Source organism: Mobula hypostoma, chromosome 12 (genome assembly GCF_963921235.1).
Source record: "Mobula hypostoma chromosome 12, sMobHyp1.1, whole genome shotgun sequence".
Taxonomy (NCBI): domain Eukaryota; kingdom Metazoa; phylum Chordata; class Chondrichthyes; order Myliobatiformes; family Myliobatidae; genus Mobula; species Mobula hypostoma.
In genome coordinates, this window is record NC_086108.1 from 8025079 (window position 1) to 8042677 (window position 17599).

Genomic DNA, 17599 nt, shown 5'->3' on the forward strand with positions numbered 1-17599 from the left:
GTGTCGTGCTCGGATCATCACCTTGTGTGGATGGAATTTATTCCACTACACCCTCGGGTGGGATCCGGGTATTGGCATTTTAACAACCGGCTGCTGGAGGACAGCCGTTTCCGGGATTCGTTCCGAGCGTTCTGGGTCTCCTGGAAGGAGAGGCGGAGAGAGTTCTGCTCCCTACGGCTATGGTGGGATGTGGGCAAAGCCCACATCCGGTTTTTATGTCGGGAGTACACTAGGGGGTCGACCAAAGGGCGGGGCTCTGAGATTGAGCGGCTTGAGAGAGCGTTGCTTGACCTGGAGTCCCGCCTCGGTCCGACCACTGGAGACCAGCAGCTGTGGCAGGAATACCAGGAGAAGAAGGACGCACTAAGGGACTTGCAGCTTCAGCAGTCCCGAGGTGCGTACGTGAGGTCACGGATCCAAATGCTGCAGGATTTGGACCGTGGCTCACCCTTCTTCTACTCGTTGGAGAGGTGGCGGGGAGTTCAAAAGCAGCTAGTGGAATTGCTGGCTGCCGATGGCTCCTCCATCACGGACCCTGATGGAATTAACAACGAGGTCCGTTCATTCTATCGGTCCTTATTCTCGCCTGATCCGTCAAATGCGGAGGCGTGCAATGAGGTCTGGAAGGATTTGCCTAAGGTCAGTCCAGAGGATGCAGTGCGTCTGGATGCCCCCCTGACTCGGGAGGAGCTGTCCACTGCCCTTCGGCAACTCCGGAGGGGCAAGTCCCCTGGTTTGGATGGACTGAGTGTTGAGTTTTATCAGGCTTTTTGGGATGTCCTGGGGGATGATTACAGCCTTGTCCTAGGGGAGAGCCTAGCCACCGGAGAAATGCCCCTCTCATGGCGAAGAGCTGTTGTGGTCCTACTGCCCAAGAAGGGAGACCTCCGCCTGCTAAAGAACTGGCGGCCGGTCTCCCTCTTGTGCGCGGACTACAAGATCTTCGCCCGGGCAATGGCCAACCGTCTGGGTTCGGTAATTGGACAGGTGGTCCATCCTGACCAATCTTACACGGTCCCGGGCCGCTCCATCCAGGACAATGTCCACCTAGTACGGGACCTGATCCACCTGCTCCAGGAGACTGGGACCCCGGCAGCGTTTCTTTCTCTTGACCAGGAGAAGGCGTTTGACCGGGTGGACCACAGTTTCCTGCTGGGCACCCTGCAGGCTTTTGGGCTCGGACCACACTTTGTGGCCCGAGTTCGGCTCCTGTACTCTGCCGCAGAGTGCCTAGTTAAGATCAACGGATCACTGACAGGACCTATCCACTTCCGAAGAGGAGTGCGTCAAGGGTGCCCCATGTCCGGTCAACTGTATGCGATCTGTGTCGAGCCATTCCTCGGCCTTCTTCGGCGAAGGCTGACAGGTCTGGTTCTGCGCGAACCAGACATGAGGGTCGTCCTCTCGGCCTACGCCGATGACGTACTCCTCATGATGACAGACCCCTGTGACCTGCGGAGGATGCGCGAGTGCCAAGATGTTTTCTCGGCGGCATCCTCCGCCAGGATCAACTGGGCGAAATGTTCCGGACTCTTAGTAGGCCAGTGGCAGGTGGACTCCCTGCCGGAGGAGATGAGAGCTTTTGAGTGGAGCACCAGACGTCTTCTCTATCTGGGAGTCTACCTGAGTCCTTCTGGGGAGACCTGGCTGGCGAACTGGCAGGACCTGGAGACAAAGGTCATGGCCCGGCTAGGGCGCTGGTCAGGCCTTCTCAGGGTGCTTTCCTATCGAGGCAGGGTGGTGGTCATAAACCAGCTGGTGGCCTCCATGTTGTGGTACTGGATGGTCACCTTGGCCCCCCCTGCCCCTTTTGTTGCGAGAATGCAGAGGAAGCTGGTGGACTTCTTCTGGGGAAACAGGAAACACTGGGTCTCTGCAGCGGTTCTGAGTCTCCCAGTAGGAGAGGGCGGACAGTCGCTGGTGTGTGTACGCACACGACTGGCGACTCTCCGCCTCAGGACTCTGCAGAGATTCCTGTACGCCGAGCGCCCTCCCAGGTGGCACGTGTTGGCGTCTTTCTTCCTCCGGAGGGGCTGCTGCCTTCACGAAGATATGCAGCTACCACCGGCAGGCGTCAGCCGTGCTGCTTTGCAGAGGCTGCCCGGCTTCTATCAGGACCTACTGAGAGTCTGGAACATGGTTGCCTCAGGCCGGGAATCCCCTCCTCTGGCAGAGGGCGGGGTCCTGGCCGACCCTTGCCCTGCCTCAGCGGATGTCGGTGCGGCTCAGGTGTGTGGATCGACTCAAGCTGAGCTGCTCGTCGGGCCCAGGCCCCGCAGCCTTACCCGAGAGACGAATCCACACAACTTGAGCCGTCTTTCATCGACACCCACAATCCCATTCAGGGATGCAGGCAGGAGGTACCTTTATGGGCTGCTGCTCCACACCCTCCACTTTCTAGCCTTTGTCCACCGTCCCAACACGCCATGGCGGTCGGTCTTTCCACCTGGAGGTGAGGGGGGTCCCCAATGGAAGTCCCTTTACAAGGGAGTCCTCCCCATGCACCTTGGGGATCTCGGCTGGAGGGTGCTGCATAAAGCGGTGCCCTGCAATAAGTTCTTCAGTCTGTACACGGATCTCCCAGCCGCGTGTCACTTCTGCGGGCTGGAGGAGACCGTGTACCACATGTACGTGGAGTGTGTGAGGCTGCAGCCCCTTTTCGCGTTTTTGCGTGGGCTGCTTCTCGCCTTCTGGTTGCATTTCAGTCCCACCCTATTTATATATGGTCATCCAGTAAGGAGGGGGGCACAGAGGGATGAGGATGTCCTTGTCAACTTGCTCCTGGGGCTGGCGAAAATTGCCATCCGTGGCTCCTGGAAAAGGGTGGCAGGAGGTTCTCCCCGGGCGGACTGCCTGGCTATGTTTAGGGGGTATGTTCGTGCCCGGGTGAACATTGAAAAGGAATACGCACAGTCCACGGCGACCGTAGAGGTGTTCCGGGACCGTTGGGCTCCGCGGGGTGTAGATGCCATCATTGATGAGGATGGCAATATATTGGTTTAAGATGTATTGTCTGTTTGTAGTGTAGTAAATATGTTAGTCACTGGGTTTGTAAATATTGTATAGCGCCGACATTTGTAATAAAGAATTTTGTAAAAAAAAAGGAACAACGGGTCCATGTTCGTGCTGGACATTGGGGGGAGTGTGACGAGAATACACATAAAATTAAGATATTGGCTGGCCTGGGTTAGCATCAGTGACATCAGCAAGTGGTCTGCCACCTGCCCTCAGGGGAAGGAGAAATAAGGAACAATGGAGCAGCGTCTGGAGATGTGTAATGAAGGGACGGGAAAGAGAGCTGTCTGGAGCGGCTCCCCCTTTGAACCCTGAACTGTTTGAAGTGGTGGACAGGCGATGCCCCAGCAGGGGGATAAAAAGGGACAGGTTCGCTAAGGCAGGACACACGCCACCCGAGGTAACGAGACCCTGGAAGCCGGACGCCTCTCACGAGTCGGTGGAAAGTACCAGACAACGGCCAGGGTGGAAAGGTACGATCAGCGGGAACCTGGTGTGTGTCCGCCCTTGCCTGGGTGCCGGGTTCACTGCAGAGGATCGACCGCATCTGGAGGAGGGGTCACAGTCGGTGACCTCAGGTGACATCACCAAGGACCTGCCCAAAAGCTGCTTGTGAGCCATATCGCCGGTCTGTGAGTGAAGCCGTGTCTGAATGATCAGTTGTTCCTGTTCTATCTCCCTCTTCCCCCACGTTGTCCATCGCCATGGCAACGATTACTGCGAACTGAACTACTAAACTGGACTGAACTTTGAGTCACTTTGAAATTTGGTCATTTACCCCTAGACAACGATAGAGCTTGATTGATGCTGTTATCTTAATTCTGTGCACATGTGTGTTTATCATCGCTGAACTGTTGCATTTATTATCCTTTCGATTACTGTGTTGCTTGTTTCTTTAATAAAACTTTCTTAGTTCTAGTACTCCAGACTCCAACTGAGTGATCCACTTCTGCTGGTTTGGCAACCCAGTTACGGGGTATGTAACAGGAGAGAGGAGGTTTTCACGGTGGACCGACTCAAACCGGCCCATGTGGACTTGGCGCAGCCGGTCCAGGCTCAGGCACGGCGGTGCAGGGGCAGACCTCCCAAACAGAGGCTGATCCAGACTGTGGACACTGGGGGAGGTATCGCCGGTTCTGGGGGCGGGGGATTATGTGGCGACCCACTTTCTGGCACACACGAACCGGCTCACGAAACAGCGCGCGCAGGCAGAGGGCCGGCCCCAAAAAGAGCACCAGGCCATCTTCACCAGCAGGGAGAAAATCCCGCTCGCGGAAAGGGTCTGGGAATATGCATTCCCCACAGCAGTCCCGCCCCAGGGAGGGCGGGAATGGGAAGGCTTTAAAGCAGGCCGCGAAGTTTGAATAAATCTCTTCCATGGCAACCCCAAATCACCGACTACATGTGGTTATTTTAGCACTGTGCGTAGCACGCTGCTACACCCTGACTAATCTAGAGCCTACCAATTTCCATTTTAAATACAGCCAGTAACTTGGCCTGCACAGCTGTGTGTGGCGACGAATTCCACAGACCCACCACCCTCTGGATAGAGATTTTTCCTCCTCACCTCTGTTCTAAAGGGACGTCCTTCTATTCTGAGGCTATGTCCTCTGGTCCTAGACTCTCTCACTATAGAAAACATCCACTCGAGCCAGACCTTTCAATATTCGATAGGTTGTGCTTTCTGACCACCACCTGTCCTGCACCACACCTGGCCTACATCCCATCCAGCCTATCCTACAGTCTAACTGCACCTGTCTTACACCCATTGACTCACTCTCACAGTCTAATCACATGCCATTCACCACCAGTTCTACAGTATAACTGCACTTCAATACACCCAAACACTCCTATCCTACAGTCTAACCAAACCTGACCTGTCCTACAGTATAACGGCAAACTGTTCTATACCTCATCCACCACGTTTCCTAAATTCCAACTACCACCTGTCCTACACCCCAACCACACCTGTCCTTCACTCAAACCACACCTGACCTTCACCCAAAACGTGTGTATATTCTAACCAGCACCTGTCGTATATTCTAACCAGCATCTGTCTTCCACCCGTTTCACTGCTATCCACACCCCAACCACACCTGTCCCACAGTCTAACCATGCCTGTCCTATACCCCATACACCCTGCACTGCAGTCTTACCACAGCTGTCCTACATCCCATCCAACTTATCCTGCAGTCTAACTGCTCCTGTCCTAACTATAACTTTCCTACACACCATGCACCCTGTCCTACAGCCTAACAGCTGTCATACACTCTAACTCCACCTGTCCTACACCTGATTCACTGCAACCCACATCCCAAACACACCTGGCCTACAGCCCAACTTCAACTGTACTATACCCCAACCACACCTGTTCTCCTTAACTACAACTGTCCTACACCATAACTACAACTGTCCTACACTCTAACTTCATCTGTCCTACACCCCAACAACACCTGTTCTACTCCCTAACTACATCTGTCCTACACCCTAACTACATCTGTCCTACACTCTAACTACATCTGTCCTACACCCCAACCACACTGTGCTGTACTCTAACCACAACTGTCCCACAGGTTAATCACACCTGTCCGAAAGTCTATCCTGATCTGTCCTACAGTCTAACCACACCTGTTTTACACCCCAGCCACATCTGTCCTACAGTCTAACAAAAACCTGTCCTGCACCCCATATTCTAACCACAGCTTTCCTACACCACATCCACCTGGTCCTACAGTCTAACCACACCTGTCCTTCAGTCTGGCCTCATCTGCATTACAGTGTAACCACAGCTGCCCTATACCCCATTCACCATTTCTTACAGTCTAATTGCTAATTGTTCTACACCCCATACACCACTTGTCCAAGATCCTAACACTCAGCTGTCCTATGTCTAATCCACCCTGTTCTACACCCCAACCACATCCATACCATCATTTAATGATCCTGATCTTACAGGCAACCACCTCATCCTACACCTCAGCCAACAAACTGTCCCCCAACCCAACCATCCCCATCCTAGAGTTGCAGGGGGATGGGAAGCAGAGTACCAGAACAGTTAGTGGACAGGTTCCGGATGCAGATGTTGGTAGACTTCAGACAAGGTTCGGAATCAAAAGGCTGAGCGGTGTGACTAGTGTCCTGGGCTGCGTATATTTCAACACAAGAAGTATCGTAGGAAAGGCAGATGATAGTGCTGAAGATGAGGGAGCTGGTTTACGAATGGAGGCAATGTGTAATGAGTAGAGGCTGTTGGTAGATCAAAATTGCAGTCACCAGGATGAGTTGCAACATAAAAGGTGAACAAAATTGAAGAAGATGAATACAGGACTGAAGGTGTTGTATCTGAATGCGTGCAGTATATGGAATAAGGTAGATGAACTTGCAGCACTGTTGTGGTTTTGCGGGTATGATGTTGTAGGCATCACTGAATCATGGCTGAAAGAAGAATATAGCTAGGCGCTTAATGTCCAAGGTTACACATTGTATTGAAAGGACAGGCAGGAAGGCAGAGGGGTGGCGTTGCTCTGTTGGTAAAAAAACAAAATCAAATCATTAGAAAGAGGTGACATAAGGTTGGAATATGTTGAATCATTGCGGATAGAACTAAGCAATCACAAGGGTAAAAAGACCCTGATGGGAGTTGTATACAGATCCCCAAACAGTAGTAAGAACGTGGCCAATAAATAACAAATTACAACAGGAGATAGAAAATGCATGCCAAAAGGGCAATGTTGCAGTTGTCACGGGGGATTTCAATATGCAAGTACATTTGTAGATTGAGAAAATCAGGTTAGTGCTTGATTCCAGGAGGGGGAGTTTCTAGAGTGCCTACGAGATGGCTTTTCAGTGCAACTCGTGGTTGAGCCCACAAGAGGATCTGCTATTCTAGACTGGATGTTGTGCAATGAACCAGAATTGATTAGAGAGCTTAAGGTAAAGGAACCCTTAGGAGAAATTCCTTCTGTAATTCCCTTTACTCCACTGTAATATGATTGAATTCACCTTGAAATATGAGAAGGAGAAGCTAAAGTCAGGGGTGTAAGTATTACAGTGGAGTAAAGGGAATTACAGAGGCATAGGAGAGGAGTTGGCCAGAATTGATTGGAAAAGAACACTGGCAGGGATGACAGCAGAGCAACAATGGCTGGAATTTCTGGAAGCAATTTGGAAGGCACAGGATGTATATATCCCAAAGAGGAAGGAGGAAAGATGACACAACCGTGGCTAACAGGAGAAGTCAAAGCCAACATAAAAGCCAAAGAGAAGGCATATAATAGAGCAAAAATTTGTGAGAAGCTAAAGGATTGGGAAGGTTTTAAAAACCAACAGAAGGCAACTAAAAAAGTAATTAAGAAGGTAAAGATGGAATACGAAAGTAAGCTAGTCAATATTATTAAAGAGGATACCAAAAGTTTCTTCAGATATATAAATGGTAAAAGAGAGGTGAGAGTGGATATTGGACCACTGGAAAATGATGCTGAAGAGTTAGTAATGGGGGACAACAAAATGGTGGATAAACTGAATAAGCATTTTGCATCATTCTCCACTGTGGAAGACACCAGCAGTTCCAGGTGTTGGGGTCATGAAGTGTGTGAGGTTACCATAACTAGGGAGAAGTTATTGGGAAACTGAGAGGTCTGAAGGTAGATAAGTCATCTAGACCAGATGGTGGATGAACTGAATAAGTATTTTGCATCAGTCTTCACTGTACACCCCGGGGTTCTGAAAGAGTTTGCTGAAGAGATTATGGAGGCATTAGTAATGATCTTTCAAGTATCATTAGATTCTGGAATGGTTCTGGAAGACTGGAAAATTGCAAATGTCACTCCACTCTTCAAGAAGAGATTGGGGCAGAAGAAAGGGAACTATAGTCTGACCTCAGTTGAAGATGTTGGAGTTGATTATTAAGGATGAGGTCTCAGGGTTCTTGGAGGCACATGATAAAATAGGCCATCGTCAGCATGGTTTCCTCAATGGAAATCTTGCCTGACAAATCTGTTGGAATTCATTGAAGAAATATCAAGCAGGATAGATAAAAGAGAGTCAGTTGATGTTGTGTACTTGGATTTTCAAAAGGCCTTTGACAAGGTGCAACAAGCTACTTAACAAGCTGAGTCCATGGTATTACAGGAAAGATTCTAGCACGGATAAAGCAGTGGCTGACTGACAGGAGGCAAAGAGTGGGAATAAAGGGAGCTTTTTCTGGTTGGCTACCAGTGACTAGTGGTGTTACACAGGGGTCTAGACACATAGAAACATAGAAAATAGGTGCAGGAGTAGGCCATTTGGCCCTTCGAGCCTGCACCGCCATTCAGTATGATCATAGCTGATCATCCAACTCAGAACCCTGTACCAGCCTTCCCTCCATACCTCCTGATCCCTTTAGCCACAAGGGCCATATCTAACTCCCTCTTAAATATAGCCAATGAACTGGCCTCAACTATTTCCTGTGGCAGAGAATTCCACAGATTCACCACTCTCTGTGTGAAGAAGTTTTTCCCCATCTCAGTCCTAAAAGGCTTCCCCTTTAGCCTCAAACTGTGACCCCTCGTTCTGGACTTCCCCAACATCAAGAGCAATCTTCCTACATCTAGCCTGTCCAATCCCTTTAGAATTTTATACTTTTCAATAAGATCCCCCCTCAATCTTTTAAATTCCAGATAGTATAAGCCTAGTCGATCCAGTCTTTCATCATTTGAAAGTCCTGCCATCCCAGGAATCAATCTGGTGAACCTTCTTTGTACTCCCTCTATGGCAAGGATGTCTTTCCTCAGATTAGGGGACCAAAACTGCACACAATACTGTGTTGGGACCGATTCTTTTTACGTTATATGTCAATGATTTGGATGATGGAATTGATGGCTTTGTTGCAAAGTTTGCAGATGATATGAAGATACCTGTGGGTGGGGGGGGGCTGATAGGTAGTTTTGAGGAAGTAGAGAGGCTACAGAAGGATTAGGCGAATTAGAAGAATGGGCAAAGAAATGGCAGATGGAATACAGTGTTGGGAAGTGTACAGTCATGGACTTTGGTGAGAAAATATAAAAGACCGAGACACAAAGGGACTCGGGAGTCCTCGTGCAGGATTCCCTAAAAATTAATTTGCAGGTTGAGTCTGTGCTGAGGAAGGCAAGTGTGATGTTGGGATTCATTTCAAGAGGACTAGAATATAAAAGCAAGGATGTAATCTTGATACTTTGTGAAGCACCAGTGAGGCCTCTCTTGGAGTATTGTGAGCAGTTTTGGGCCCCTTATCTTAGAAGGGATGTGATGAAATAGGAGAGGGCACAAAGGATGCTGATGAAGTGTTGTATAGAACATGCAAACCCAAACGTAGGACACTGGCACAGCGATAGAGTTAGGATGCAGACAAGGGCGTGAGCGTGACAGGAGCTGAACTGGCAAACAGGAGGGTGAACGGAAAATCAGGAGGCAGGCAAAACTTTCCTTGACACAGGGCGTTGCCGGAGCTGAACAGCAAACAGGAGACAGGCGGCAGGCAACAGTTATCTTGACACGGAGCGGCAAATGGAAAGGCAAATGGCAGGCAATACTTATGGTCTTATCCAAAACCCCAGCCATCACTCAGCCTACACCTCAAGCACACCTGTCCTGCACCCTAACACCTATGCCTTATAGCCAAACCACACCTTGTCCTACAACCAGTAGCAAGTGGAAGGAAATGTTTGCTTAATAGTTTCAACATGCCCATGAACAACCAGACAGTTTCCCAGCCCCCTGAGCTGCAGACAGTGGTTTCTGACAATGGATGTTGTTTTCGGGACGTGGATGGTGCTATCAGGTTGTGGATAGTGTTTCAGGCTGTGGACGGTGGCTTCGGGCTGCGGTCAGTGGGTTCGGACTGTAGACACTGATTTCAGGGTATGGACAGTGGTTTTGGTTTGTGGACGGTGGTTTTGGTTTGTGGACGGTGGTTTCAGGCTGTGGACAGTGGTTTTGGTTTGTGGATGGTGATTTTGGTTTGTGGACGTTGGTTTCGGGCTGTGAAAGATGGTTTTGGGAGGTGGACGCTGGTTTCGGGAGGTGGACGCTGGTTTCGGGCTGTGGACGCTGGTTTCGGGCTGTGGACAGTGGTTTTGGTTTGTGGATGGTGATTTTGGTTTGTGGACGCTGGTTTCGGGCTGTGAAAGATGGTTTCGGGAGGTGGACGCTGGTTTCGGGAGGTGGACGCTGGTTTCGGGTTGTGGACGCTGGTTTCGGGCTGTGGACGGTGGTTTTGGGCTGTGGACGCTGGTTTTGGTTTGTGGACACTGGTTTCGGCCTGTGGACGGTGGTTTTTGGCTGTGAAAGATGGTTTCGGCCTGTGGACGGTGATTTTGGGCTGTGAAAGATGGTTTCGGCCTGGGACGGTGGTTTTGGGTTGTGAAAGATGGTTTCAGGCTGTGGACGGTGGTTTTGGGCTGTGAAAGATGGTTTCAGGCTGTGGATGGTGATTTTGGGCTGTGAAAGATGGTTTTGGGCTGTGGACGGTGGTTTTGGGCTGTGGACGGTGGTTTCGGGCTGTGGACGGTGGTTTTGGTTTGTGGACGCTGGTTTCAGCCTGTGGACGGTGGTTTTGGGCTGTGAAAGATGGTGTCGGCCTGTGGACGATGGTTTTGGGCTGTGAAAGATGGTTTTGGGCTGTGGACAGTGGTTTTGGTTTGTGGACGCTGGTTTCGGCCTGTGGACAGTGGTTTTCGGCTGTGAAAGATGGTTTCAGGCTGTGGACGGTGATTTTGGGCTGTGAAAGATGGTTTCGGGCTGTGGACAGTGGTCTTGGTTTGTGGATGGTGGTTTTGGGCTGTGAAAGATGGTTTCGGGCTGTGGACGGTGGTTTTGGTTTGTGGACGCTGGTTTCGGCCTGTGGACGGTGGTTTTGGGCTATGAAAGATGGTTTCAGGCTGTGGACGCTGGTTTTGGTTTGTGGATGGTGGTTTTGGGCTGTGAAAGATGGTTTCGGGCTGTGGACGGTGGTTTTGGTTTGTGGACGCTGGTTTCAGCCTGTGGATGGTGGTTTTGGGCTGTGAAAGATGGTTTCAGGCTGTGGACGGTGGTTTTGGTTTGTGGACGCTGGTTTCGGCCTGTGGACGGTGGTTTTGGGCTGTGAAAAATGGTTTCAGGCTGTGGACGCTGGTTTCGGCCTGTGGACGGTGGTTTTGGTTTGTGGATGGTGGTTTTGGGCTGTGAAAGATGGTTTCGGGCTGTGGACGGTGGTTTTGGTTTGTGGACGCTGGTTTCGGCCTGTGGACGGTGGTTTTGGGCTGTGAAAAATGGTTTCAGGCTGTGGACGCTGGTTTCGGCCTGTGGACAGTGGTTTTGGTTTGTGGATGGTGGTTTTGGGCTGTGAAAGATGGTTTTGGGCTGTGGACGGTGGTTTTGGTTTGTGGACGCTGGTTTCGGCCTGTTGACGGTGGTTTTGGGCTGTGAAAGATGGTTTCAGGCTGTGGATGGTGGTTTTGGGCCGCAGACAATGCTTTTCGACAGCTAAGTCAGGTCACTGCAGGCCGCACTCACCGGAGTCCATGTGACTGTAGCTCCTTGCTCATCCTCAGCTGCTGCAGGTCTTCGATATCGCGGAAGAGGAAGAAGACGTCCTTACACTCGGGGTGAGTCTCAAACAGCCTGCAAGAGGGTAGTGAAGTTTAGAATTCTTGCCACACTTAGCCCCAAGCGCCACACGCTGCACAGATGCAGAGATACCCTTGGCAGTGCCCTGCAGCTGGGAGAGCTGTGATTTCCTCCCAGACTCCCCCTGTATTGCAGAAAATGTCCCATGAATATGAACATCCTAAGGTCAACCAGTCTGGTGCAGACCCAAAGTACATTTATTATTGAAATATGTATGCTATATACAGGTTTCCCCCGCCATCCGAAGGTAGAGCGTTCCTATGAAACGGTTTGTAAGCCGAAATGTCGTAAAGCAAAGAAGCGATTACCATTTATTTATATGGGAAAATTTTGTGAGCATTCGCAGACCCAAAAATAACCTTCCAAATCACGCCAAGTAACACATAAAACCTAAAATAATAGTAACATATAGTAAAAGCAGGTATGATATGATAAATACATAGCCTATATAAAGTGAAAATACTTTTCCACAATCATTACTGAACTGTTCTCCGTAGCGAAAATCTCACGCAAGCGCCATTGGCAGAAAATCTCACGCAAGCGCTGTTGGCAAAAACATGGCGCAAGCACTCTCCAGTGACTTTAAGCTATGAAGCTGCCAAATCATACCAGATAACACGTAAAAATACACAGCCTATATAAAGTAGAAATAATGTATGTACAGTGTAGTATCACTTACGGGAATCGGGAAGTCAGCGCAGAGTACACTGATGATGGTGTGTTAGGCTGAGTCGTCACAGGTTGGGATGGTGCAGTGGCCCCCACCCTCCAGGCCACCGAGCGATACATTGCTGCGAAGCATGCAGAAATGCAGCGGTAGCCGGGAAGCATCCAGCACATCTTTGAGAAAAAAGCCAAAATAAACATGCTAATTAATTAGGTGCTGTCCGACACGTAATTGTCGGCCCAGATCAGTGTCGATTTCCAATTGCGTCGCCTCTGATCTGGGTGTCGGCGGCACCTAATTAATTAGCATGTTTATTTCGGTTTTTTTCTTAAAGATGTGCTGCGTGCCTCCCGGCTACCGTTGCATTCTCCGCGAATCGGTACAGTATCTGTCTATGGCCTGGGGCTTGGGGTGGTGGGACACTGGTGTGTCATCTCATCATCATCTGTTTCCATTAGAGCAGGCGGCTCATCTTCTATCTCTGCCCGCCTCGATGTTGAAGGTCGAGGTTCGTCGTCTGCTGTGGTTGACGTGGAAGGCTTGCTTGACTGCTGAGCCTCACGCATTTTTCTATCACACAGTTCTTTGTAAGGACTCAAACCATCTTGCAAATATCTCCTAAACCTACGTACCCTTTCAAAATTAAAGTCGTACTTTATTATTACTCATTCGGTTTCGATTGTTATCCTTTTTTCTTCCAATTGCATCAGCTCTTCATCTGTCAGTTCTTGACCATGAGATGCCAAAACCTCTTCAACATCATGTTCGTCAACTTCCACAAGCCAAACTCACTTTGTCCTTACTTCGTTCACCACGATCAAAACACTTAATTATGTCTAGTTTTACGCTAAGTGTAACACCCTTACGAGCTCTTTCAGGCTTTTCCGATACCTTAGAACTCATCTTGCAAACGGCTGCTCACAGGCACGTGTTTAAACAATGCCAGCGAGAATGCAGCTCCGAATCTGGGGAGAGCGCCTGCTTGGGGTGCGCGCTGCCTTTTATCACGCACTGATTTTTTCACGCGCTGAATCTTTTATTGCGCGCTGCTTTTTTTTCGTAACAGTGAAAACATCTTCTGAAAGCGAAAACAGGGTACTAATGTAGGTCTTTCGTAACAGTGAGGTTTTGTAAAGGGAACGTTCGAAAAGCGGGGGACACCTGTACAACCTTGAGATTTGTCTCCTTACGGCCTGCCACGAAACAAAGAAACACCAAAGAACCCATCAAACAAAAGACCATCAATCACCTACTATGCAGAGAAAAAACAAGTTGCATAAACAATTAAAGTGAGCAAATAACATTTGGAACTGAAGCTCACAGAAGTGATTCCACGGCCACGATTACTGCTGCTGATTCAGGATCCCATCATTTGCAGGCCACATCCTCAGTTCAGTTCAGAGACAAGTAAATCTCGCCAAGCAGTGAGTTGATCCGGCCTGTCCCTCACCTCTGGCCCCGATACCCTGACCTTTTCAATCTGACCAATGCTTAAATTGTCCAAGCTTCTGGTTGATCCTTGCTTTCAGACCCAGGCACTGCCGCGTCGACAGGCTGTCAGGCCCAGACCCGCCACCTCAAGTAGGCCCATGTCGCACCTTTCCAATTTGGCTCAATGCTTAAATCGATGAAACCTCAGGTCCTTCCTCACCCTTGGGCTCAGGCCCCACTGTTGCCACCTAGTCATCTCACCTCAGCCCTGCTGCATCAAATCGCTTCCAAGTCCACTCCAGCAGTGTCCGAACATTGGCTTATTTTCCACTCACGGACAAAATTGCTTACGTTTGCAAAGCAATGCAGTCAAAAGCTTGCTCGTCTCTCAACTCTGATTTAAGTTGGTGTTGGTGAAACCCAGCGACTGCTTATTGGCAGCAAGTAAAACAAAGTCTACAACTGAATATTTTATTAATGACACTTTTTCTGGTAAATGATCACCGCAAACAATGGAGAGGTGAGTGCAGGCAAGGCAGAGTAGAGGGTCAAAGTGAGTGATTGCGAGGTGATCGGAGGCAAGGCAGAGTTGAGGGTCGAAGTGAGTGAGTGCGAGGCAAGGCAGAGTTGAGGGTCGAAGTGAGCGAGTGCGAGGCGAGGCAGAATTGAGGGTCGAAGTGAGCGAGAGTGAGGCGAGGCAGAGTTGAGGGTCGAAGTGAGCGAGTGCGAGGTGAGGCAGAGTTGAGGGTCGAAGTGAGCGAGTGCGAGGTGATCGGAGGCAAGGCAGAGTTGAGGGTCGAAGTGAGCGAGTGCGAGGCGAGGCAGAATTGAGGGTCGAAGTGGGCAAGTGCGAGGCGAGCGGAGGCGAGGCAGAGTTGAGGTCCGTCCACCAAAACCAGAGAGTAAGGAAGGACCCATGGTTTGATCACTCTAAATGTAGGACTGACTTTGAAAGTTCGGATACAGACCAAAACCTCTGTCGGGCCCAGAGCATATCAAACCCACAGGACCCGGGTCATAGAGCGAGGAACAACCCGATGTTTGGACGATTTAAATGCCAGGCCAGATTGAAAAGGCAGGGGGTCAGCATCAGGACTGGGCCAGTTCTGCTTGCTGCTCCATGATGTTCCCTCAGTTCTGCACTTTGGCTTTCTGGGTGTTTGAGCTCTTTTTTATTGGGTTCTTTTGGGTTTCTTTGTGGCTGCCTGTAAGGGGATGAATCTCAAGGTTGTATAATGTATACATACTTTGATAATAAATGTTCTTCTGAATTTTGAACTCATCGTCAGGAAATCTATTATCCAAGTGATTACACACACGTTGAGTAAATCAAATAATGTACACAGTATGACATCAGAACTTACAGATGCAAGCAGATCTTTCATTTTTTCTTTCCAATAAAGGGTATCACCAGGATATTGTGACTGGAACTTGTTCATTTTTGCTTATGCATACCGTAGTACTTCAATTGTATTCAAACAGCTTTTCTGATGAAATTTACAAAGAGATGCCAGATCTCTACAGCAGCTTTAAGGATCGTTAATGCATTCAATATTGTGGATTGGTCAAAATCTTCAGGCATTGGCTGCTGATTGGATTGTTACATTCATTAACTTGCTCTTTGCAATACTGGATCAAAACTTCGTAATTCCTCATTGAAGCAAAATGTCTTGACAGCCATTTTTCTTCATTGAGTGGTCTGAATGACACAACATCATATTCTGTGACATTATTCAAGTTCAAGTTTAATTGTCATTCAACCATACATGAATACCCATGAATGCAGTCAAATGTTACTCCAGGGCCAAGTTGCAAAACACAGTACCGACAGTCACACGCAGCACAAAGCCCACATAGCACATACAAAATAGAAAGCACATGGAAGATATCAGTAAAGTAGAGTCACGCAAATAAAAACAGTCCAGACCCTGAGTCCATGAATGCCACAGAAATCTGCAGTAGACTCCAAAACAGCTTGCCTTCTGCCAGGTGAACACTGGGGGCAGCACTGACTCGAGCCTGGATGCCATGCCACACTGTCCCCAGTGGACATCACTGGCTCCAATGCCTCTAAACAGGTGACAGTGTGGCTTACAGCCCTGAGTCCATTAATGTCACTGAAACCTGCAGTCCACCACAATACAGCTTGTCTTCTGCCAAGCTCATACTGGGAGGGCAAGACTAACGCCGGCCTGGACAGCATGTAAAACTGCCCCCGGTGGAGCACACTGGCTTTGACGCCTCTCAGGCTTTCTTGTAGCTGTCCTTTTTTAATGGATGACCTGCTGAACATTGTATACACTGTTCATAGCACTGTTTCTATATCCTAATTTCAAAATTATTGTTAGCGTTATATAAAGGAAAATTCCAACTGTGTGGCAACAAAGGCTCTGTGCATGGAAGCATTTCAGTTACTATGTGGCCACACCCATGCAGCTTAGTGGGAACACTGCTTAGAGCTCTACACAAAAATACACACAAACACAACACACACACACACACACACACACACACACACACTCACTCACACACAGACACACACACACACACACACACACACACACACACTCACTCACACACACACACACACACACTCACTCACACACAGACACACACACACACACTCACTCACACACAGACACACACACACACACACACACACCAATGCTAAGGATGTTCTACGAGTCTGTGGTGGCCAGTGCTATCATGTTTGCTGTTGTGTGCTGGGGCAGCAGGCTGAGGGTAGCAGACACCAACAGAATCAACAAACTCATCCGTAAGGCCAGTGATGTTGTGGGGATGGAACTGGACTCTCTGACAGTGGTGTCTGAAAAGAGGATGCTAAGTTGCATGCCATCTTGGACAAGGTCTCCCATCCACTACATAATGTACTGGGTGGGCACAGGAGTACATTCAGCCAGAGACTCATTCCACCGAGATGCAGCACAGAGCGTCATAGGAAGTTATTCCTGCCTGTGGCCATCAAACTTTACAACTCCTCCCTTGGAGGGTCAGACATCCTGAGCCAATAGGCTGGTCCTGGACTTATTTCATAATTTACTGGCATAATTTACATATTACTATTTAACTATTTATGGTTCTATTACTGTTTATTATTTATGGAGCAACTGTAACGAAAACCAATTTCCCCCAGGATTAATAAAGTATGACTATGACTATGACACACCCACTCACACTCACATGTATTTACTTTTATATATTCAATTTTGTGGTGAATGATACCTCTAATAATAAATCGCAAAATAGCAAACCAAGTGGGGCCACAAAACAAGGGAGAACAGACATTAAACACCGCAGCTTCTACAGGCACTGGCAATGACCTGGAGGCTCGTTACGTAAGACGCTTGCCAATGCAGAGAGCCAGAGTAATGCTTTTGAGGCTGGTAGGCATCTCCTGGGTAGACAGTTTGTCTTTCCAGCACTCTGATGGCAATGGGCCTGCAGCGCTTACACATTCCAGCTGCACTCCAATGTGAGGTATTGAATTCCGCGGTGCAACCCTTGGTGGGATGCCGGAGCGTAAGCCTTGGCATTGGGCGAAGCATCAGATCTGCGTCCATGGACGGTTGAAAACGCGGCGTGTCTCAGTGGTGGAATCCATCTATCTGTTGCAAGAGGTGGCTTTATTGTCCCAGTTAGCAGCGGCCAAGGTCAGGGCTCGCCCAGTCAAGGGAGAAGTGAGGAAAGTTCATAGAATACAGAGACAGCAGGAGCTGGAAGTGAAAGACGCACTGGGATGGGAAGCTGTGGCGTCGGCTTGGAGATGCGTCGAGGCGCTCGGGCGCTGGAATCTGGTGCTCTGAAGGAGGAAGCTGACTGGTGTGGAGTCACTGCACA

The 17599-nt window shown here is 49.2% G+C and overlaps 1 protein-coding gene across 2 annotated transcripts in view; it reads right to left on the reverse strand.

Moving 5' to 3' along the window:
- Positions 1–17599, reverse strand: part of xgb (x globin) — a 126446-nt gene that overhangs the window by 81213 nt on the left and 27634 nt on the right. For both annotated transcript variants that reach the window (XM_063063588.1, XM_063063587.1), the window contains exon 2: positions 11530–11637. In XM_063063588.1, coding sequence (XP_062919658.1) covers positions 11530–11637 — 108 coding nt within the window. The remainder of the gene's footprint in view (positions 1–11529; positions 11638–17599) is intronic.